This window comes from Medicago truncatula, chromosome 4 (genome assembly GCF_003473485.1).
Source record: "Medicago truncatula cultivar Jemalong A17 chromosome 4, MtrunA17r5.0-ANR, whole genome shotgun sequence".
NCBI classification, from domain to species: Eukaryota; Viridiplantae; Streptophyta; class Magnoliopsida; order Fabales; family Fabaceae; genus Medicago; species Medicago truncatula.
This window is the reverse complement of record NC_053045.1, coordinates 43,859,785-43,883,831: the sequence shown is the minus strand read 5'-3', so window position 1 is coordinate 43,883,831 and position 24,047 is coordinate 43,859,785. Positions and strand designations below refer to the sequence as shown.

Sequence of the window (24,047 nt, the reverse complement as noted above, 5' to 3'; positions counted from 1 at the left end):
TATCAATTTAAGTGAATCGGTACGAGAGAGTATAATTTATTTTTGTGGAAAAATTTTAATTTTAATTTTTTTTGATGAAAAATGTAAGCAATTTACTTTTTGTTGATGAAAACAAACACTCTTCGCTCCCATCGCTTCCGATCTCACTCAGTCTCGCACCTTCACGGCGAGTTCAGTAGACGCCATTCCTAGCGATAGCAAGTTCGGGCGAAGTCTGAGGAAGAGGTTCTCGATCAGGTTTTTTTTTCAGTTTTCCTCGTATTATTTTATGAAAAAAAAATCTGAATAGTTAGTTAGATTCATCGCATGGCTCAAAATCACCTGACTAATATGAAAGTAAATCCACATCCGTTGAATTTGGTCCCACTCACCAACCCCCATCATCACAAAGCAAGTCACAATCCAACCACTCTTTCATTTCTCTGCACTCTCATATTCATAACACAGACAGTGCAAAGCAGCCAGCACCTACCACCGGTAACTAACTAACTCATTTTCATTTTTCTTTATATCGTCAATTCAATTCAATTCAATTCAATTCTCTTAACTTAATTAATATCCAATTGTCTCTTTTATTTTTTAGTTAAGTTACGAGGATGAATGCAATGTTAATCTGCGTCCCTATAATGGGCGAAACAATCCAAAAAATGATAGCTGATATCCAAAAAGCTAAACTTAATGGAGCTGACCTTGTCGAAATTCGATTAGATTCTTTGAAAACTTTCAACCCCTCTCAAGATCTTAACACTTTCATGCAGCAACACCATTCTTTGCCGTTCTTGTTCACTTACAGGTTTCATTTTGCTTGTACTTATGCTTTTTTTGTTGATTAATTGATGTCATGTGACATAGTACATGATAATTTGAATTGAATGATGATCAAAATATTTTACATTTTCTTAGGCCCAAATGGGAAGGTGGTATGTATGATGGTGATGAAAATCAACGCTTGGATGCATTACAGTTAGCCATGGAATTGGAAGCTGATTACATTGACGTTGAACTTAAGGTTTGTTTATTTTTCAATCAAATAACATCTTCATTATTAATATAAGTGTTTATTAACATCACCCTTTATATAAGCTTACTTGGTTCTGTTGATATGATAGTCGTGATGTACTAAAATATATATATATACACACATCCAAATATGCCTTTTTGTTATTTTCTCACGATTTATGGTAACATTTCAATCTCTGCATCGTGCTAGTAGGATTTTCTGATTTAGCATTGAGCATTTCTTTAGGAACTTGTCTGCTGGTTGAATGCCTTTAACTTATCAAGAAATTAAAGGTTGCGGACTCAATAGTTAACAATTATCACTGTTTAAAAAGTTTTAGCTGTCATTTGATAAAGCTGGATACTGTCTTCATATTATTTGCTATCTGATGTCTGAATTCTAAACTTAGTGCAACATTTCCTGTTCCTGCCATATCTCCAAAGGTTGCTCACCAGTTCTACGACTCTATACGTGGGAAGACATACAATAAAACCAAGGTCATTGTTTCATCTCACAATTATCAGCAAACTCCGTCAGTTGAGGATCTTGGCAACCTTGTTGCAAGAATACAGGCAACTGGGGCAGACATAGTAAAGATTGCAACGACTGCCGTTGAGATCACTGATGTGGCGCGGATGTTTCAAATTATGGTGCATTCTCAAGTAAGACACATATGTTTGATAGTGGAAATTTTTAATAAAATGTTGATCGCATACACATTCTCCCTTATATGTTATGGTGCGCTGTGGACCTTATACATTTGTGTGTTCAAAATATTGCATGATCATAATGGTAAAAGTACTTCAAGGTTGGTTAGGAACTTAATTTCTTTCTGATTGATAGACAACTAAGTTGAGGAAGAGGGTCAAAACAATTGTTATTGATATGCGTATAGACGAAGATAAAGGGACCAATGCAAGCAAATGCAAATTTTAATCAACTTTTTGCCTGTACCAGTTAAAGCAATATGTTGATGGTGCTAGGATGAACTCATGATGTACTTCGCCGTTACATGCTAAATAATAATCTGCAATAGGTTTGGATTGTATGAATGTCTCATATATTAATGCTTAAAATATTATGTTGCCAATTTCAAGTCTCATATACATGACCTTTCAAACAGCATTACAATAGCCGATTATATTTGTCTGGTAATGCTTAAATTTACGATTACTGCATTAAGGTTGTTTTGTGACAAAAAATAATTTTAACATAACAATTGTTGGAAATTTCAGGTTCCATTCATTGGACTTGTTATGGGCGACAGGGGATTAATTTCACGTATACTTTGTGCGAAATTTGGTGGGTATCTTACTTTTGGTACGCTCGAGTCAGGGGTAGTTTCAGCTCCAGGTCAACCTACACTTAAGGATCTGTTGCATCTATACAATTTCAGACAAATTGGACCTAATACAAAAGTATTTGGGATTGTTGGAAAGCCTGTCAGTCACAGTAAATCACCCAATATTGTTCAATGAAGCCTTCAAGACAATTGGTTTTGATGGAGTTTTTGTATTTTTATTGGTGGATGATCTTGCCAATTTTTTAAGGACTTACTCATCAACAGATTTTGTGGGATTCAGGTTTGAACTCCTTATTAAGATTGTTTGAATTATGTATTCTAATTTTTGGCATTTCTTGCATGTGTTGTATGGTTATGTTATGATAAATGGTATTATGGTAATACATGCTAAATTCTCATTGCATGCTATGCTACAAATCTTATTTGGGTTTGCTAATGAGGTATGTGTGGAGAGTAAGCTATAATATACTGCATATCCATTTGTTGGTTGGGTTATTGAAATGTTGGTCTAATAAGTGTTTAGGATACTTGCTACTTCACAATATTTCAAAACATAGGAAGTGTTGTCGAGGTAATTCCAAAAGAATATATAATCTTGCTAGGCCTTTTTTTTCCTAGTAATTTTATGGTTAGTTTGATTTGAAATCTGCAATTTCTAAGGCTTGTTTCATGTTAGCTTACAAACATAACTTTTTAAGGTTATTGAATCTTTAATATTTCCTGCTGGGCATCGACTGTAGTTGGTATACATGTTTTATAATACATTTATTATGCACTCAGTTATTGTTGGGAACCCAAGAATTGGAGTCCAAGGGAAAAACACTTTTATTAAAAAATAGGAAATAAAAAGAGAGCAAAGCTCTCCTACACCGACCAATCATAATTCAAAACTAAGATATGCCAAAGATCCGAGTTTTAAAAAAAAAAAAGATATGCCATTGATGATTTCTAAGGGAATGGAAGTCTTTATTTGTAGACTTCCTATACAAGAGAAACAGACAAAGGATCACAAGCAACTAACTTAAAGAAACAGACAAAGGATCACAAGCAACTAACTTAAAGGAAAAACAAGCAAATAAACAACTAACTTACTAACTCTCCCTATTCTAACTTCCTAACTTATTCTCCCTGTTCTAACTCCTAACAGTTATATATATATATATATATATATATATATAATATCGCTATAATTTATTTTGTGTATTTTTAACTAAAACAATTACAAGGATAAGAGTTCATGAAGCATTTGTAGATTCATAGTCTTTTGAAATCAAGGGATCTGGGCCCTAAAGGTGTAACAGAAACATTAAGCGGTTATGTAATCATGTATTTGATTGATCTAATACAATCAAACCCTTGCTTAAATGCCCAAGGAGCTCTATTTTTTTTCCCGCTTTTATGAATATCATCCTATTATCCTTTTAAACTCTTACCTTTCTTTCCTTTGTTGCATATTATCTCCTTTTTCATCGTTCAGATCTCTAGTACATCATTCCAGTTCAATCGTTTTTGTTTTGTGTTATAGTTAAATCTCTCACACCACTAGAGTTTGATCTTTAATAATGTATTTCAGCGTTACCATTCCTCACAAGGAGGCAGCCCTTAAGTGTTGTGACGAGGTTGATCCAGTGGCTAAGGTATTTGGTTATTAATTTACATTATGTTACAATGTATGTTCAATAATGTTGGATCTGTATTGAGAAGAGTTTTTATTTTCTTTCATAATTCTTCGAATTGGTTACGCAGTCAATAGGAGTTGTAAACTGCGTTGTAAGAAGACCAACAGATGGGAAGTTGATTGGCTATAATACAGATTATGTTGGTGCTATTTCTGCTATTGAGGATGGGCTACGAGGTAGTTGTTGTATCTAGCGGCTGAAAATTTATACTTACTGTTGTAGCTAACTCGTCTCCTGAGATGTTGTTGTGTACATCAATTGTTTCTTGGCAGGTAAACATAATGATAGTGGCACAGCTGTTTCGCCATTAGTTGGTAAGCTGTTTGTTGTTATTGGGGCCGGTGGTGCTGGGAAGGCACTTGCTTATGGTGCAAAAGAGAAAGGAGCAAGGATTGTGATTGCAAACCGCACCTATGGTAAGCTTCATGATAAGTATTTTCCCGCCTAGAGTTAAAAGAAGTTGAATTGCAAAAGGCTATTCCAGGATCTTGTTTCAAAACACCATATATTGGAGATAGCTGATGATAAGATGAATTCTTTTAATTGATTAAATGGATGGTAGTTATCTTCATGAGATGCTTTCTTGGGTTCTATTTCTTCTCGTGTCTCTAGATATCAACTTGCATTCTGTAGATATTATTGTCATGTTTAATCTTATGCTTTCCCCTGTATGCCTTACTAATTACTATCCTTTTGCTTATTAACATTTCTCTCTTAAATAAGAAAAGGTTTCTGCATTTACAATATTTTGTATTCCAAACTCATGTTAGTACATTTGTTTATTCAGTTCATTGTCACATGGATTCAAAATATTTACACAAGTTTTGCACAATATTGTGTGTTGCTTGCCGCTTCAATCAGCGTTGCATTCACCATATAGCTTTTCTAACAAACAATTTTGGCAATTGATTTCTCTCCCCTTGTCAAACATATTTGTTGATGCACTATGTGTATTGTTTATATATAGATCGTGCCAGAGAACTTGCTGATGTAATCGGTGGAGATGCTCTTACCCTCAATGATTTAGATAATTACCATCCAGAGGATGGTATGATTCTAGCAAACACAACTTCAATCGGAATGCAACCAAAAGTTGATGAAACACCTATTTCAAAGGTATGCTACTTATATGGCTGTACTAAACCAAATAGGGCCTTGTGCTATTATTGTTATTGGAACTTTTGAGTTTGATATGTTAATGAGCATCACATCTACCTTGATTTTTCTAGTGAAGATTGGATTTCTATTCAAATGAAACATAATTATTTGTTTTGAAAAAAAATTAATATCACAATATGCTATGTTGGTTCCAATAAAATCACATCATGATGCCACCGTGTTAGGTTGGTTCCTAGAATATCTTCACAAATGAGATGCAATTGGATGCATATGTAAAAATATTTTATAGTGGTCATGCTTACAGATTAAATTATATGTTTATTCCGATTTCCTTAACAGAATTTTGGTTGGGAATCATTATAGTATATGATTTTTAATGCCGCTTAAGGCCTTAAGCCATGTTTGTGACTTAGACCTTTTGGTTTGAAATATTTATGCTCTCCATGATTGTGTATTTATTTGGTATAGTTGAATTTTACCTGAACAAAATGCCAAAAACTTGGCCATCAAAATACTCATTCTTTAAGTGGAAGTGGAGCGGTGACCCAAACAAAAGCACTTCTACCACGTATTTATGTTTGGCCCGTGGCGTTTCTATTGTAGATGGATGTTACTGTCAAATATTGTTTTTATTAAGGCACATACTATCTTACTAAGGGACGAGAGTAAGTTGACCTTCAGGGAACTAATCACTTCTGTTTTTTGTAGCATGCATTGAAATTTTACTCTCTGGTTTTTGATGCTGTCTACACGCCAAAAATGACTAGACTGTTGAAAGAAGCAGAAGAATCTGGAGCTACTATTGTAACAGGACTGGAGATGTTTATTGGACAAGCATATCGACAATATGAGCATTATACTGGATTGCCAGGTAAACTGACAGTAAAAAATTTAATAGACTATGTTCCATGGACTTTTTGGCCCTGATTTCGTTGTCCTTGTTTCTGTGGTTTGTGATTTATTTGATTGAATAGTTATAACATCTTATATTGCTTCTTTGATTTCGTTTTGCATTTGCAGCACCAAAAGAACTCTTCAGAAAAATTATGGAAAACTATTGACGAGGTTTGCAAGCCCTAACTTCTATCTCACTGGTCATATTTTCCTTTGCATTGAAAGTTATCACCTTGTGCTTATAATTCTAATCCAGTACTCGATACGTGATTGCTTTAGAGAATGTAGTGAATGTAACTATCTTTGGTGATTTTACTTATTATCTGAATACGATGACTATTGAGTATTTATTTGTCGCAATATCATTGCACAATGTATTATTATTTTTTTTTGTAAAAAATCAATCTATTAATTTTCTTTGAAAATTCCTTTGTTTCATGCTCAATTGTTGAATTAAAGTAGCAGCAATTCAGCAACTGGCAAGTATATATTTTTTTTAAGGTTTAGTTTGAGAAAACATGTTATATTTTCCCTAAAATATCATTCTGTTTTCACTGCATTTTCTATTTTGTATAGGAAATCGTGAAAATAATAGGAAAGTTGATTTCACAATTTTTTATACAAACTATTGGAAACAGGAGGTGAAATGAAAACAAACTTTTGTAATTAAAAATGAATGTAAGAAATAAAGACAAAAATCACTCCCTCTAAACAGAACCTTATACTTCCTTCCTGCTCACCTTTTCAATTTACTATTATATATACTTTTTTTGTCATCAAACTTTTTGCACGAAATGCTTGATGTGGATTTCTAGTTACCTTTCTGTTTATTATCCTCAACACATTATCCTTTGAAACACAGGTTACAGACAGGTCTTATTAACTGTGTTTGGTTATTTGTTCTTCGCTTCTTAATGTAATAGGACGACAACAATAAGACCTAACTGTGAAAAGGTAATGTTTTTTGTGTGCAGAGTGCATCTTAATCCTAGAAGCAGGATGGTGAGCAGCATTGCTTACATTTGTTGTTTTAACTTCATGGTTGTGAGCGCTGGTTGAGTTTGTTCAATCTTTTCAACATAGATGGTGAGCAGCATTGCTTACATTTACTGCATTTATCCTTCCCGGCAATCACAATGAATATTAGCAAAAAGTTTTGCCTTGTAATTTGCATTGTATTGTATGCATGTAACTTTTCAAAGCTGAAGAAGCATTGTTTTCTGATTGATTTTTTTGAGGAAAATTAAACAAAAATACTAGCAAGGTACTTGCTTTTGATGAGCGTTTGTATGTGTAATAACAACTCAAATGGTAACAATTCTTTCAAAACTAAAAATGAGTTTTAGAAGTTTTCACGTTTGTACATGTTAGCCCACAATTATTTTTAATGGTTAAGAACAAGTTCTTGTATAAAAACACTTCATAAATTTGTCATACACGTTATCTCCTTGAATAGTGGAATTTGCCTGTAAGAGCTAGTTTTGATGTCGAAGGAATATACTAATTGTGATTTGGCACAAAAATGCAAAAAAAGTTTTAGTTGTGATAATATCCACTATGTGCAACCACTTTTGTTGGTCTCCATCACGTACAAGCCTCATGCACGTACAACCCTTTGTGAATCCATGCTGCCTAAAAACTCAACCTCGCTGCTCATGCATGTTCTACTTCAAATAATCACTCAAGAACCAAACTCATAAGTTCCCTAGTCAATTGGACGGTTTACTATTCATGTAGATTGCGCGATAAAATCGATTGTAATTTTTCAAAGAGGTGTGTTATTTGAACAATCATTTGTGTGACAACTTTTAGGACAACCATACATTCACAAAGAAAAGTAGGTATCATTTCTCTATTCCAAATATATTAAGGGTCTTGCTAACGAGTTGTCTTGTATATTTTATACGCAATATAGCATGCAATGTGACATTGATGTGTGATTCACGTGAAAACGTGTGTTTATATTTAACAAATTACATTATGGCCTCTAAGCAAAGAAGTTAATAAATAAACTATTTTGAGTGAAGAACTACAATTTCAATAACAAGGATACATTTGCTAATTCATAGAATTTGAGGTCTTTTTTTTTTACAAACATTTACCATTTCGATTACCAATTTTACTATTCAATTTAAAATTATAAGATGATCACGTTAACAAATTAGTTTATAAAATTGAACAACTTCAATCAAATTAGTTCTTGTTCACATTTCTCAAATAGGATTATCCAAGAAAATTAGGAAAAAAAAAAGTTGATCAATTAATCATTCAAGAGTAAAAACAAGGTTTAAAGTGCACTTTCCCCCCCTTAACTTTTAAAAATTTGCAATTTTAGCCCCCTAAGTACATAAACTACAATTTTGGCCCCCTAAGATTTAGCCTCATTGCAACTTTAATCCTTTTGGCCAATTTTGACCGGTCAATGCCTATGTGGCACGCCACGTGTATAATTATTGAATTAAAAAAAATAAAAAAAACATTATAATTTTTTAAATTAAATAAATGAAAATGAAATTAAAAAAATAAAAAAAATCAGAAAAAAATTAAAATTATAAGGAAAGGAAAAACCGGTTGAAATGGAATGGATTGGATCTCAAACAGCATCAATGAAATGGATTGGATCTAAATTATCAAAACCGGTTGAAAAACAATTAAACCAGTTTAAAACTAAACTAGTTATTAACACCATCCATAAAAAAAAAAACCACAAACAATTGAACCTCGTAACAAAAAAGAGAAGAAGAAATTGATGCTTCAATCGCCGCCGTCGTGCAACTTTTTAGCACCATCCACATACTCTGTCGCCGCCGTCGTGCAAAGAGTTTCTATCGCCGTCGTCATCAAAGCTTTTGTTGTCATCTCTGTAGCAAACCTTATGTCATCGCAACGCTGCCGAATCAAAACCCCAATCCCTTCAATTGGGAATCTCAAACAGCATCAATTTTCCTGGGAAATTGTTGTTGGGCGAAAGCGGTGGTAGAGAAATCCAAGAGTGTATTGCAAGCGGAGATAAAAACTTTTCTATTGGGACTCTCCAAAAGTGAGATTAATCCCTTAACGGTTTCGGAATATCAATCTTCTTCATTCTTTTCAATCGGAATCAGAATCGTTTCCTTTTCTTCATTATTCTTGCTTTGCTTGCAGATACTCTGTTCAGTTTGTTCTGTTCTGCTAACGCATGCTACCGGCGGTTGAGGGAGAAAGTGAAAAAATGTCGCCCTTTTCTGGGTTGGATGAACTGATGTGCTATTACCTGTTGGGTTTAACAAGAGTTTTGAGTTTTTCTAGGTCCGATTTTTCCTTTCCTTATAATTTTAATTTTTTTTATGTTTTTTTTTATTTTTTAATTTCATTTTCATTTATTTAATTTAAAAAATGATAATATGCTTTTTTTATTTTTTTAATTCATTAATTACACACGTGACATGCCACGTAGGCATTGACTGGTCAAAATTGACCAAAAGAATTAAAGTTGCAATGGGGCTAAATCTTAAGGGGCCAAAATTATAATTTCTTTACTTAGGGGACCAAAATTACAAGTTTTTGAAAGTTAGGGGGAAAAGTGCACTTTACCATAAAAACAATAAATTTAGACTGCAAAATATTAGATATACGCAAAATCCCCGAACATACTTTACCTAAAAAAAGAAACTACTAAGTGCATCAATCAATCAATATTTTGTAAATTTGAAGAATGAAACTTTAGGATATTTTCCCACAAAATTTCTAGAACGGTTCGGAACACACTCAATATGATCACGCTCTTAGTTCCGTTGCTGCTATCACTCGCGTTGCCAAATGTTCTGGCTTGGGGAAAAGATGGTCACTATGCAATTTGTAAAATTTCACAGGTAACCCTAACCCCTATTCACTACACTACTCCTCACCTACTTCATCATTTGATTCTAAATTCAAACCCTAATTTTAGGAGTATCTTAGTGAAGATGCTCTATTTGCAGTCAAACAATTACTTCCAGATTCTGCTCAAGCTGATCTTGCTTCAGTTTGCTCTTGGCCTGATGAGATTCGCCATAATTACCATTATCGTTGGAGTAGTCCTTTACATTATATTGATACACCAGATTTCAAATGTAACTATCAATATTGCAGTAAGTAATTCAATTCTTTTTCCAATAACATTATTTCATATTTAGTCTTTGTTTGCTAAAAAGTTCCTGATAACAGATAAGCTAGTGAATTGAATTTGTAGTGTTTGGTAAAACTAGATCAAAGAGTAAATATTAATCTAATATATTAAAAATAACCAGGGTAAAATTGGCAAATAAAGCCTTAGATCTCTTAATGTGGCCATGCACTTCACAAATTAATTCAATGTTTCTTGCAATTCTTATAGGAGACTGTCATGATTCTTATGGACATAAGCATAGATGCGTTACTGGAGCAATATACAATTATACAATGCAATTAAAATTAGCTAACGCCGATGCTTCATCTGAATTAAAATGTAAGCATTTACGAATTAAATTCTTAATTTGCTTGTTTTATTTGAAGATAGGTCCTTAAATTTATTACTTTCCTCCCTTAATTACAGATAACTTGACAGAGGCACTTATGTTCTTGTCACATTTTGTTGGAGATGTTCATCAGGTTTGTTCTTCCTGGTTCCTATTCAAAACCAAATGAACAATTGAATAAATACCTAGTTTAATTTAAGAAGTATTTATGATTTTCAAATCCTTGATTATCATCAGTGACTTACTATAATATGGGTAGGTAAATTGAGAAAAAAGAATGTTAGACTTCAAAACCGGGATTGGTGGGAATGGTTATGATATTATTCATTGTGTATATTATAAAAATTACAATCCCATGGTTAAATATACTTTCTCTTCTAAAAAATTGTGCTTTTGAGGTGATACTTTTTTCTGGTTCCCATTTTCCGGTGCAGCCCCTACATGTTGGTTTTACTGGAGACCTAGGTGGAAACTCAATAACAGTTCGTTGGTACAGGAGGAAAACAAATCTTCATCACGTAAGTGCTACAGATCGGATCGTATGCTATGCTACTTGATCAGGCTAATTGCATTACGCATTCCGCAACCTAACTAACTTGTATATTGGGTCTTTTCTTCAATTGTTCACTTCATGGAGTGTTTGTGATTGATTCAGAATTTGCCTTTTCCTTCTTTTATTTCATTGAAGATTGACAGTTATATCATAACTTTACCTGCATGGAAGCTCTATAGGACTATTGATTTCATATATTGCTGCTTTTTAAATTGTGGCTAGGAGAAATAAGTTAGATAGGAGAGGGAATAAAAGGTTAAAGTAATAAATTTGAATTCTATGTATGCTATAGATTCTTAAACTTGGCGTTTGATGTCATACTTTTGTATTCTGATAGAAAGTGGTTTAGATTTTTAATTAAAAGATTTGTCATATTCTCACATAGCCAAGGATGTGTAGCTAAAGATTCACCTACCTTTGAAATTGCTTCTTATTTACCTTGCCACTATGTTCTTGTATACATTTTCTTTTGGTTTTGATCTGTTGATCATATTGTTTGTGCTACCTGTCCTTGTCAATAATATAGTATATTCAGCATGTTTGGTTTTGTTCCAGGTATGGGATAACATGATTATTGAGTCTGCTCTGAAAAAGTTCTATGGTTCAGATCTTTCAACTATGATACAGGCTATTCAAAGGAATATTAGTGTAATTTCTTCCCTATATCTTTATGCATTTATTCAAATGATGGGGATACCAGGCATAGATAAGTTGATGTTTTTTCTTTTGGCTATCGCACTTATTTCTTTGCTTGGACTCGCACTGCATACCTGTATATGACCCAAGACCAACTATTATTTTTACTCACTTTTTGCAGGATATTTGGTCAAATGATGTATCTATTTGGGAACATTGTGCACACAACCACACAGCATGTCCAGACCGGTGCGTGCCTAATAAATTTCCTGTTCCACCATCATTTTGCTCTAGTTTTAACTGTTTGGTTGCTGAATATTGAATTGTTTAGACTTTTTATTGCTTGGCAGTCAATATCTTCATGTCTCTGTTGCCATGTTTCTTGTATTCATTTGGTGTGCCTCATTGTCATAATTGTCATCTTCGCCTGGAAATTACACTGAAATACTCAATTGTTGATTTTGAAATTAGTTATTGAATTTTATTCAGATTCAATGCTATAAAATGTTAGCCTGTGTTTGTGTTCTGACAGACATGGACTTCCCTTGATTTTCCATAATTGCATATTACTAGATATTAAATAATTACTCACATACAACTGAGGATAAGAAATTGATATCATGATTTTGTTGATTATATTCAGGTATGCTTCTGAGAGTATTAGCTTGGCATGCAAGTTTGCGTATAAGAATGCTACACCGGGAAGCACTTTGGAAGGTAATTTCCTAGTTTTTCATCGATAAACGAAAATATTTTTGGAACTCTAGAGTCTTCAGCTAGAGACTTCCTCCTCCTCATCTTTTGTTTCTTGAGCTCATTGTTTTCCTTAGCTTCAAGAAAGCTTCCTTGTTTTATAAAAAAAAGGGACTGATTTTTCATTTGGACAAATCTATTTCATCCTATGCTTTTCTGTATCACGTTCTTTTCTATTTTAAGATAAGAGGATTATTGATCCGCATGCATTGCCTTCTTGCTCTCTTCTAGATTTCTAGTGAATCGTTTTTTTATTTATCGATTTATCAACAACAATAAAACCAAAATCCAAAATACCTGTCATATACTCATATTGTTCTTTGTACTTGGACATCAATGCACACTTTTGATGATTGCAGCAGTGTACAATTTTTTTTCTCTTTATTTCATAATCCCTGAAGAATGACTTCTCATACATTTTTTTTCTTCTTGATGATGTAGATGACTACTTCCTTTCTCGGTTGCCTATTGTGGAGAAAAGGCTGGCTCAAGGTGGTGTGCGACTTGCAGCTATCCTCAACCACATTTTCACTCCGAAGACCAGAATAGCTCAAGCTTAAAACTAATATATATCAGTAGTGTATATATTTAAAGATGACTGTTTCTTCCTTCCTTAACCCACTGGATCTCAGCGAAAGAGGCCATTTTAATATGAAATTCGACTAGGTAAGTAAAGTCTAACAACTTTTGCAAAAAAGATCCAAATTGTTTAAAATAAGATTTGAACTCAAAATTTTCCAATGATTCGTCCTTAATTAGTTAATTCGATATATATTTTTAAGATAATATATGCGAACCAGTATATATTTTTTCTTCTCAAATGCATGCACAATTTATACAGTAGTATTACATATTTTGGTTACTATTACTTCTCACGAGAGAAACTTTTTTAAATTTAAACTGCTAAAAACCAATTTACAATCTACTATATTACAAAATAAATCAAATAGTAGTTCTTTGATTTCAATTAAAAACATTTTTTTTTTAAGAAACTTTGATTGTGAAAATGTTATGGTATCTTAGCAAAAAATACAAGAAAATTAAATCAAATTATGAAGAAACACAAATCTTGAGCTTTGTCCATGTAAAATTCAAAAAGGATCACAGTTGAAAATAGCATATCAAGATTAATATAATACCCTTCTTGATTGAGTTACCATCCTCAATTTCCCAAAATAAATAGACGACTCAATTTAAAGAGAGATAAACTTAAAAGATGATTTTTTTTGGACAAATGCATCTAAAGATCCTTTAAGTTTTTCATTTTTTTCAAAGTGGTCCTTTAAGTTTCAAAGGTTCCAAACAAATCCTTTTAGTTTTTGAATCGTTTCAAACAAGTTCTATTGTAGATAGCATAGTTGGTAATTGCTTCCATGAACTCATTTTTGGTACCAAATCTGGCTCCTAACACCCACTTAAAATTAGTCATCTTTTTAGGCATGACAAAGGTGGATAATGCTCTTTGTTGTTATCATCTGAATCATCACCATCATCCTCTAAAACGACTTGTTTGAAACGATTCAAAAACTAAAAGGACTTGTTTGAGACTTTTGAAACTTAAAGGACCACTTTGGGACTTTTGAAACTTAAAGTCAGTTTGAAACACTTTCCAAAAACTCATTTTTAGTTTTTAAAAACTTGAAAATTAAAAACTTTTTCGCTAAACTATTTTTTAAAATTACAGTTTTGAATTTTTTAGTTTTGGGGACTAAAACTAAAACATATAAAATGATAACTATTGTGAGAAGAGGACTTATATATTTCAAAAACTGAAAACAAAAACTATTTCAAACAGGCTCTAGACTTTTAGATGCATTTGACTTTTTTTTTTTACATATTCAAGTTTTTTTTTTTTTCAATAATGGTGGAACTCATTATCTATTTCTGCGTCAATTAATTTTTTTTGACAAAGTGTCAATTAAGTTTTGTTGATGAGAAATGACGAGAATGTTTTTTTTTTTTTTTTGACAAAAAATGACGAGAATGTTAACTCTTCTTTATCTACCTCTCAAAAGAAAAAAATCATCTTTATCTAAGTTTTATTTATCTTGCAGCTAAACTTTGAATCACCAGTCATTTTTCTATTAACAGAGGGTTTATGTTTTTTTTTTTTTTTTGGAAGAGACAAAAATGAATTATATTAACACTGACATTGTAATTGTCATAGCACAAGGTGTGCCAAAACAATTACGGAAAGAATACAGTCAAGTCAATCATACACAACAGTAGGTCTATGTCCATACATAAAAAGTCAGTCTATGTCCATACATAAGAGCGGGTTCGACCACCAACTATGAAAGAATATGAGTGTGCATTGTATTATTAATATTTTAATTTGATTAATACTCTCTTCGGTCATTATTATAAGAAACAATTGATTTTTTGGTTCATTGTGTAAGTGATGTATCTAATCTATATTTATAATAAGATACATTAATTATTCTATAAACCTAAAAAATCAACTTTTTCTTATAATAAAGACGGGAGGAAATATTAAAGTGTACTTGGTTTGAAAAATTATCCAACGTCGTGCGGTAGTTTTTCCTAATATTCCACAATGGTCAAATCTTATATACTTTAGAAAAGAGGAAAAATCACCACCAAAAGAAGAAAAGAGGAAAAATGGACAATCTCAATTTTCCAGCTGATTCCACTTTCTTTCTCAATAAGATATGATGGCTGACTCGACAAACAATCAACTATTGACAAAAGAAAAGAGAAATTATATGTAGTATGAGTTTTGCTTATAAGATTACATATTTAACGGATGGAAAATGTTAACGAGTATAAACAAAATACTTTTTAACAAGAAAAAGACAAACAAACATATTAAGAAATAAAATGAAATAATGATATATCACTTTTACTAAATTGCCATGACTTTATAAGAAAAAGATAAACTTAAAATTGCATTGAAAATTGTGAAAGAAACGTTGCAGTATTTATTGAGGGTAAAGTTGGAAGAAAAAAATTAAAGTTGTATTGAAAATGTAAAGTGATATTTATTTTGAAACAATTTTTTTTGATTAAAGTGACACTCATTGTGAAACAGAGGGAGTAAATAATAAGTTTTTTTTTATATAGAAAGAGATGAATTTAATGCATTGAAAATTCTTAAATAGTGCTGTTAGGATACTCGTTAGCAAGATCTTTAACGGATTAGTTGAGATTAATACCATTTTTATTTGTTAATGTTGGAGTTAGTGCTCGTAAGTATGTGTAATTAGTTACTATATAAGTTGTGCTAACTAGGGGTGGACAGAAAAAGCTGAACCGTCCGAACCCGATTCATCCGCAAGAGAAAACTGGCAAGCGGGCGAGTGAATAACGGGTGAAACGGGTTGAATGTTCGGTTCTACACAGTTAGCAATGGGCAGATGCGGACTGAAAATCCAAATCCATCGAAATCCTAATCCGACCGCCTTCCAAGACACTTTATCTCAGCTTACAAGCACCGTTAGATTTTTATTGACAATTACCAATAGAAAATGAATGGCTAAGATTGCACTTTTCGTAAGTGTGTAGAATAAAGGGTTGCACTTTACTCCCCTCTCTCTCTCTCTCTCTCTCTCTCTCTCTCAATGTTTTACTTCATTCACCAAACATTGTCTTCCTCATTCGCATCAGATCGAGTTTCATATGTTTCAGATCCGTTCTTTTTACATCAGATCTGTTTCAAAGAGATGTTCTTCTCCTATTTTATTTTATTTTTCACTAATTATCTATCTGTAACAATTTGTTCTACACTAAACAAAAAAAGAAAATACTTTTGTTTATCTGTAACGATTTTTCACTTGTTATTCAACAATTTATGCTGAAGATGTTTATGGGTTTTTTCTTTCACGTATGTTGTTGTGGTAATGTCTGAGTTTTTCTTCTCCAAGATCAATTTTTTTATTGATTCGAAACCACTTTAACCCACCCATCTAAAATCGATACCCGATGGAACCGTCATCCGACAAAACCGTATACACTAATGGACGGAAGTGGCTGAATTTTTCCAACCGTGGTTTGCTTCAAATATTCAATTTTTGGCCCGAAACTGTCCGAATCCGACCGTTGTCCACCCCTAGTGCTAACAAGTGCCCTTAGGAATTTGTTAAGAAAACTAAAATGAGTAACTTTGCATTAGATTCAACAATATTTTAACTTTTAAAAAGTTAAATTCATCGTTTTTCACCATTTTCTAATGCAAAATTGCTATTTTTTTCTTCTTAACCAATGGTCCAAGGACACTCTTTAACATTTAATTCCCTAGTTATATTTAGGCTTAATTAAACTCCCGGTCCCTTAAATTAATTCTTTTCTTCAAATTAGTTCCATAGCTGTTAAAATCATCAACTTGGTCCTGTATCTTGTTTTCGTCCATCAATTTGATCCAATTTTGATAATTTTAATCTCCTAAAAAAAAAGATCGTTGGATTACGAAGGTCTACCAGATTTTATAGTGTATCACCAACACCTAATTTATTTACTTTCTTCTTCTTCTCTCATCTTCATCTTCGTTATAATCTCAAATTAATTGAATCACATTATTAATAAAAATTGATTTTGTTAATCTCGAAAAAACACAAGAACACAATGCAATAGAAAATCATTTTCCTCACAACAATTAAAACATAACAATTAATTAATGAAAAAACTAGAATTGAATTGGTTAATTGAAATATGCAGGAGCAGAATTGTATTGGTAAAGATGGAAAAGGCTTTAACTGTCCCAATTAAACTCACAACCATTACTCCAAGATGGAATTAGTTTTCCAACAACAAAAACACAACGGAAACAGAAGTTAAAAACGCAGCAGGAAAAGGAACAAAAATGCATCAGGAATCATCTGTTAAAACTCATTTTCCCTTTTTTTAATAAAACAAGTAAACATCAATTAAACATCACGAATAAACAACATCAGAATGAGAAAGAAGAGTTCAGATCTTTTCAAATCGGAGAAGTATAAAAGGATATCTATGTATACCACAGATCTTTGGGTTGAGAAGCATCCACCCCAGAAATTCATCAACAACTAGAATCAATTTTATAACTTTTGTATCAATTTCAACAAATATAATCAAAATCCAATGTTTTTAAACCTTAAAAAAAAACCAGAATTCAGTGACAACAAATATATCAAAGGGGGTAGCTTTTCATGACTTTCTTGTTGTGACTACAAAGAGAGGTCAAACGACAACAAAAATCTGGGTTGATGTGTCAAACGGTCGAAGGGAGGGGTCATGTGGATGAATCAGATCGGAGGGGTGGCGTAGAAGAATCTGCACATTCTTGTTCTTGACACCAACATAGTACAAAATAGTGAGTAAACAGGTTTAGGGTAATTGGGAATTTTGGTGGTAATCACTCGAGAGAGAAATCATTAAGAAGAAATGTGAGAGGAAGGAGGTGAGAAAATACAGTTGTTGTTTTTGCAGCTGTTCTTCATGGATTTGCAGAATTAGTTGATTTCACAATTAAAGGATTTTTGAAGGATGTGTTTACTTTTGATTATTTTTTTTTTAATGGCTTAAAGATTTTTTTTGAGTTTTTTATTTTATTTTATTTTATGGAGATGGTGAAGGATGAATGAAGATGAGGGGAGAAGAAGAAGAAAGTAAATAAATTAGGTGTTGACGATACACTATAAAATCTGATAGATCTCCGTAATCCAACAGTCTTTTTTTTTAGAAGATTAAAATTATCAAAATTTGATCAAATTGATGGACGAAAACAAGATAAAGGACCAAGTTGATGATTTTAACAGCTATGGGACTAATTTGAAGAAGATAATTAAGTTAAGGGACCGGAGTTCAATTAAGCCTTATATTTAAATCAGGGTAAAAAAGTCAAATATTCTAAGATTAATTCCAACATAATTTTTTCAACTAATTTTGTTCTTGATACTTGGATATGACTCATCTTAACTGATCAATACTCCAGTCTAAAAAGATTCATTGAATAATCTCAAGTGTTATATGTTAATGAATAAACAATGATCAAAATAAAATGCATATAAATGGCAAATTAGGACTGTGATAACAGTAGTTAATTTTTATTTCCAAACATAAAAATCATCTCTGCATCTCTCTCCAATACATTGTACCGTTCTTCTAGTATTTAATGTTTTGCCAATCAAACCTACTCTATAATTCTTATCCAATTTTGACTTATTAATATAATTTTTCAAGTAATACTTGAAAAAAAGACAAGTACATTTTTCAAGTAATAAGTGAAAAAATTATCCATCCTCCTTAACACTTATCCACTTTTGACTAAATATACATTTTGTTTTGGAAACAAGTATTATATACGTTTTTTTTTGTAGTGATATATTTTTGGTAGTGAAGTATTAAATACGTTCACTTATATTTACATGTGTGTGTGAACTGTTCATCGGAAATATAACCAAAATTAATTATTTCTTATATAAACACTTTACATGCCCACCCCATCTTAAATCTCTATAGGTCTTCACTCTCTCTACCAAAGTCAGAAAAAAACTGAGAAGCAAAAAATGCCTGCAGTAGGAATACCCACCGGCGGAGGCAACAAGGAGTACCCCGGCAACCTCACTCCTTTTGTTACTGTAACATGCATTGTTGCAGCAATGGGAGGTTTAATCTTCGGCTACGATATTGGAATTTCAGGTATATATTTATAGTTGCAGTTACGTTGTAAACCTTTAATTGCAATAAAATACGTGTAAAGTTGGTCCATGCGACTGTGATATCGTTGTAGAGAGACCTCATCTTTTATATTGTTGTCATAATTGCAACTGAAATCGATAGTTTACAACTATAGAGTTTATTGTATGTGTTTTGATTTGATTTGATTGCATGAATTTTGGTTAGGTGGGGTGACGTCAATGGATCCCTTTCTGTTGAAGTTTTTTCCATTGGTGTATCGGAAGAAAAACTTGGGCACGTCATCAAATAAGTATTGTCAGTACGATAGCCAGATCCTAACGATGTTTACATCGTCCTTGTACCTAGCCGCGTTGTTGTCTTCGCTGGTGGCGTCGAGTGTCACCCGTAGGTTTGGTCGGAAACTTTCCATGTTTTTTGGAGGTTTATTGTTCCTCATTGGTGCCCTTGTTAATGGCTTCGCCCAACACGTTTGGATGTTGATCGTTGGTCGGATATTACTAGGATTTGGTATTGGATTTGCTAATCAGGTATATTAGTATATCCTCTTCCTTTTAATATTTTTAGCTTCTTTTCATTAGCACAAAATATAGACATGTCTCTCGTATTATTTCAATGTGTTGTAGATCCAAATCTGCCATGATTTAGATTAAGAATACATAAAATTATGCTCCATTGTTATTGTTTCTGATAATGAGTTTATTTACTCCAAAGTTACCTTTTTTATGTACTTAAGTTTACATCATTTTGATGTAAAACTTTTTACAACGTGAACTTATCGCAAATTATCATTTATATAATTTTTAAGAAAAATATAATTAAAATCAAAATATTTTAGAGGAGTGTTAAAAACACTTTCTTTTCAACACTTTCTCTAACACTCATAATTTTATTATGTAAAATTAATGTGTGTCCCTCACTTTTTTTTAGAGGGTCCCACACTGTTATTATTAAATTATTATATATATTTTTGTTAGTGCACTATCTTTTTTGGTATTAAATTATTATATACACACACTTGGTATTTTTATTAATTATATTTTTAGTTAATTATAGTATTTAATAATTTATTATTGTTATTATTATTATTATTATAATTAATTGTTTGACTAAGCATTTATGTTGATATTAATTGTTTGACTAAGCATTTTGGTAGATGATTTATTAAAGTTATACGTAGTATTATCCACCACCAAAAAATAATATGTAGTATTATAATATGATAAATTTATAATAATTTAGTAATTTTTTTTACAGTCATAGTAATAATTTAGTAATTAATAATATATTAAAGTAACACTAATATTTATAGTGTCACACTTAAAAAACACTGATATGGTGAAATATTTATTGCAAGACAGTGTAGTATGACTAAATATTTGTGTAAACATTTTCCACTGCTAAATTGCGATACAAAGTTATTAAATTCTTATAAATTACATATATTTTAAAAAGTAATTAGACAATTTGTTATGCTGACAGTGCAAGATAGTAACAATAAATGTTCAACTTATCAACAAAGACCTTTTTTTTTTTGAAGGATACTTTTTTTGATAAGACAAAGACCTGATTACATCTAAAAATTATTAAACTGGTCCCATCCCAAAATTATTTCATCTAATCTACCATGGTCTCATCTAATTTATTTGTGATTAACAGTCTGTGCCAATTTACCTCTCTGAGATGGCTCCCTACAAATACAGAGGAGCTCTTAGTGTTGGCTTCCAGTTATCAATCACAATTGGTATTCTTATGGCCAACATATTGAACTACTTCTTTTCCAAACTCAAAGGTGGATTAGGATGGAGGTTGAGTTTGGGTGGTGCTATGGTCCCAGCACTTATAATAACTATTGGATCAATAGTCCTTCCGGACACCCCTAATTCAATGATCGAACGTGGTGATCGAGATGGAGCCAAGGTTCATCTTAAGCGAATCCGTGGAGTGGAAGATGTTGATGAAGAGTTCAATGACCTTGTAGCAGCTAGTGAAGCATGCATGCAAGTGAAAAACCCTTGGAGGAATTTGTTGCAAAGGAAATATAGGCCTCAACTTTCTATGGCCATATTGATTCCATTCTTCCAGCAATTTACAGGAATCAATGTTATAATGTTTTATGCACCTGTGCTATTTAGTTCTGTTGGGTTTGAGGATGATGCTGCCCTTATGTCATCTGTGATAACTGGCGTTGTTAATGCTTTTGGTACCATTATCTCAATTTTTGGAGTTGATAGATTGGGTAGGAGAGCCCTTTTTCTTGAAGGTGGCCTTCAAATGCTCATTTGTCAGGTAACTATGTTGTGTATTTTTTTTTTTACCAGAATAAAAAGAGTTATGTTTTTTTTTTTATTTTTATAATTTAACAATGTACATTTTTTTTCCAACTATATTTGTTGATGTGCAAAGATTGGAGTTGCTGCATCTATTGGAGCCAAATTTGGAATTGATGGAAACCCTGGTGAGTTACCAAAGTGGTATGCAATTGTTGTGGTGCTATTCATTTGCGCTTATGTAGCAGCATTTTCTTGGTCATGGGGTCCTCTTGGTTGGTTGGTGACAAGTGAGATCTTTCCATTGGAGATTCGATCGGCTGCTCAAAGTGTCAATGTATCTGTGAACATGTTTTTCACATTCTTTGTTGCACAAGTTTTCTTAACCCTGCTCTGTCACATGAAGTTTGGCTTGTTTATCTTCTTTGCCTTCTTTGTAGTGGTGATGACATTCTTTGTGTATTTCATGTTGCCTGAAACTAAGGGCATTCCAATTGAAGAGATGAGCAAGGTTTGGAAGGGACACCCATACTGGTCTAGATTTGTTGACCATGATGGTAAAGGGGATGGACTTGAGATGGGAAGGAGCAATTAGTAAAAGTGTATTTACTCCTATTTTCATTAAAGAATTTTCATGGTTTTGCTAAATAGAAGTATATTGCTCCAATACTAAGTGAGACATTTGAAATATTTGTTTGCTTTATGTTATTTCTTATTTTAGAATGTCAATAAAGTTGATGACTGATTCAGCGCAACATTGATAGATCATCCTCTGATCTTTATTATTTGACGTTCAATTGTTATGGTGTAACATTTAGACGTGATGGCATTGCAACATTTTTATTGAATTGATTATTATTTAAAACATTACTAATAAAGATATTTGGAAAATTCTTAATTGTTTATCAACAAAATGTGGATAAAATTATCTGTTTGACAAAACATATTTTACCATCAAGATTAATTTATTTAATGATTTTTCAAAAACTATGCACACTTTTGTTTTTGTTCAAAAATAGTGTGTGTCATACTCTCCACGGGCGAGAAAGCCCAAAAGGCCTCTTCACATATGATGACAATTTTTTTTATAAATTAATCCTTAGGCGCCTAAAAATACCTCTATTGGTAGTTAATTACGAAACACCCAAACACCATTGCTTTCAAACTTAAACAAATCAAACCCCATATGTGGAACTTTGACAGAGTAATGGCATAAAGAAACCATCAGATTTCACCTCCCCGTTAGTGAAAAGACCATCTCATTGGATGATGTGTTATTTCTTTTCACTTACCTATTCATGGTAAGTTGGTGAACCATCAAGCAAAAATGTCCCAAGAGCAAGATGTTGCTCTTCTATCTGGAGGATCATCAGACCAAAGCTTTAGATTTGAAAAGTGTACTTAAGATATTGTACTCTGTTGGAGGATAATATATATATATATATATATATATATATATATATATATATATATATATATATATATTTAATATGTATTTGTGTTTATAATATGTGTTTCTGTTTGTGTTTGTTTTAGGTCTAGGCTATGGATCACTTCATCGGTATATATCGATATGTTGTCCACCCCAACTATACTATCGACATGCCACATGCTTCATGGTTCGTTCCTGACAAGGTCCATAAGTCACAAGATAATGACAAACCCTTCTTTGACCGTCTAGAGGTCAATTACGTGATCTTCAACCTCTATGAAGAATATCGTCAAACACTTTCGTGCGAAGAAATTTATTGGTACTTCGATTGGATAAAGTGTGGCCACAAGATGGTTTATTGTCACTTTTCATTCAGAGCGGGGCGATGAGGTCATATGGTCGTATGTAGACCACTTCGAGGCATCCTTCCTTCGTACCAGATATTAATGTCTTCCATGTAGACCAAGCTTTCCAATATTTTTTGCTACATGTTATACATGAGGATGAACATGGTCTATTTCCATAGACACAATGGTAACACATAGAGGATTACATTTCCTGGTTTTATAGGGTATAACTAGTGCTCCATTTGAGGGAGAACCACCTAAGCCAACAAATATGGAGGACTTGATAGAGGAGGATCATGCAAGGGATGTTGTGGATACGTTATATGTAGTCAGGAGGGTAGGACCATATGCTTTGATGGGATGACAAGTGGTACCTCATACGATGACGACCTCTATTCTACTTTGTAGTAGATTGTCGACGAAACAAACTCAACGACTCAGTATCAAGTCGCATGTAAGAGGAGGACGTTTTGAAGATTTTTAACCATTTTTTTTTTTGTTTGAAATGAATGATGTACATTGTGTAACTAATATCTAATCAATCATTTATCCTTTATGACATTTTTAATATGTATTGAATATTTTTACTTTTCGAAAATTTTGGTTTCTGATATTGCATATGTCCCTACAATAGCATCCTAACTCTTTTGTTAATGTAAAAGATTCGTAACCACCGTTCGCTATTGAATATTGTTAGACCAACAAAATAATCCTAATGTTAAGGATAGTGATCTGTCATACATATCTCGTTATTATTTCAAATTTGAATTGCACAGCTGTTTGTAGATAAAGTTGTTACCATAGAATAAGCTAGGTAGTTATCTCTTAATGCCAAGGCATATCGTTGTACTTAAATACATGTATCAGCAATACATAATTAAAACAATTGCCATTCAAACTCTTATAAATATATTTTGGAAAGTTTGAGATGCTTGTCCACCATCCTAGTCCTA

At 32.5% G+C, this 24,047-nt stretch overlaps 2 protein-coding genes and 1 pseudogene across 2 annotated transcripts; all 3 read left to right on the top strand.

Moving 5' to 3' along the window:
- The first annotated feature begins 286 nt into the window (after nt 1–286).
- LOC11445129 (bifunctional 3-dehydroquinate dehydratase/shikimate dehydrogenase, chloroplastic-like) lies at nt 287–7,358 on the top strand (annotated as a pseudogene).
- A 1,244-nt stretch (nt 7,359–8,602) lies between these two features.
- LOC11444005 (endonuclease 4) lies at nt 8,603–13,167 on the top strand. Its single transcript, XM_024781449.2, has 11 exons — nt 8,603–9,035; nt 9,140–9,283; nt 9,726–9,846; nt 9,924–10,104; nt 10,350–10,460; nt 10,548–10,603; nt 10,905–10,988; nt 11,579–11,671; nt 11,841–11,908; nt 12,303–12,376; nt 12,854–13,167. The coding sequence occupies exons 2-11, from the start codon at nt 9,174–9,176 to the stop codon at nt 12,970–12,972; spliced, it is 1,017 nt and encodes a 338-aa protein (XP_024637217.1). The 5' UTR covers nt 8,603–9,035; nt 9,140–9,173; the 3' UTR covers nt 12,973–13,167.
- LOC11445128 (sugar carrier protein C) lies at nt 12,947–22,100 on the top strand. The gene is made up of 5 exons (XM_003608148.4): nt 12,947–13,078; nt 18,869–19,048; nt 19,253–19,575; nt 20,705–21,334; nt 21,452–22,100. The coding sequence occupies exons 2-5, from the start codon at nt 18,916–18,918 to the stop codon at nt 21,908–21,910; spliced, it is 1,545 nt and encodes a 514-aa protein (XP_003608196.1). The 5' UTR covers nt 12,947–13,078; nt 18,869–18,915; the 3' UTR covers nt 21,911–22,100.
- The last annotated feature ends 1,947 nt before the right edge of the window (nt 22,101–24,047 follow it).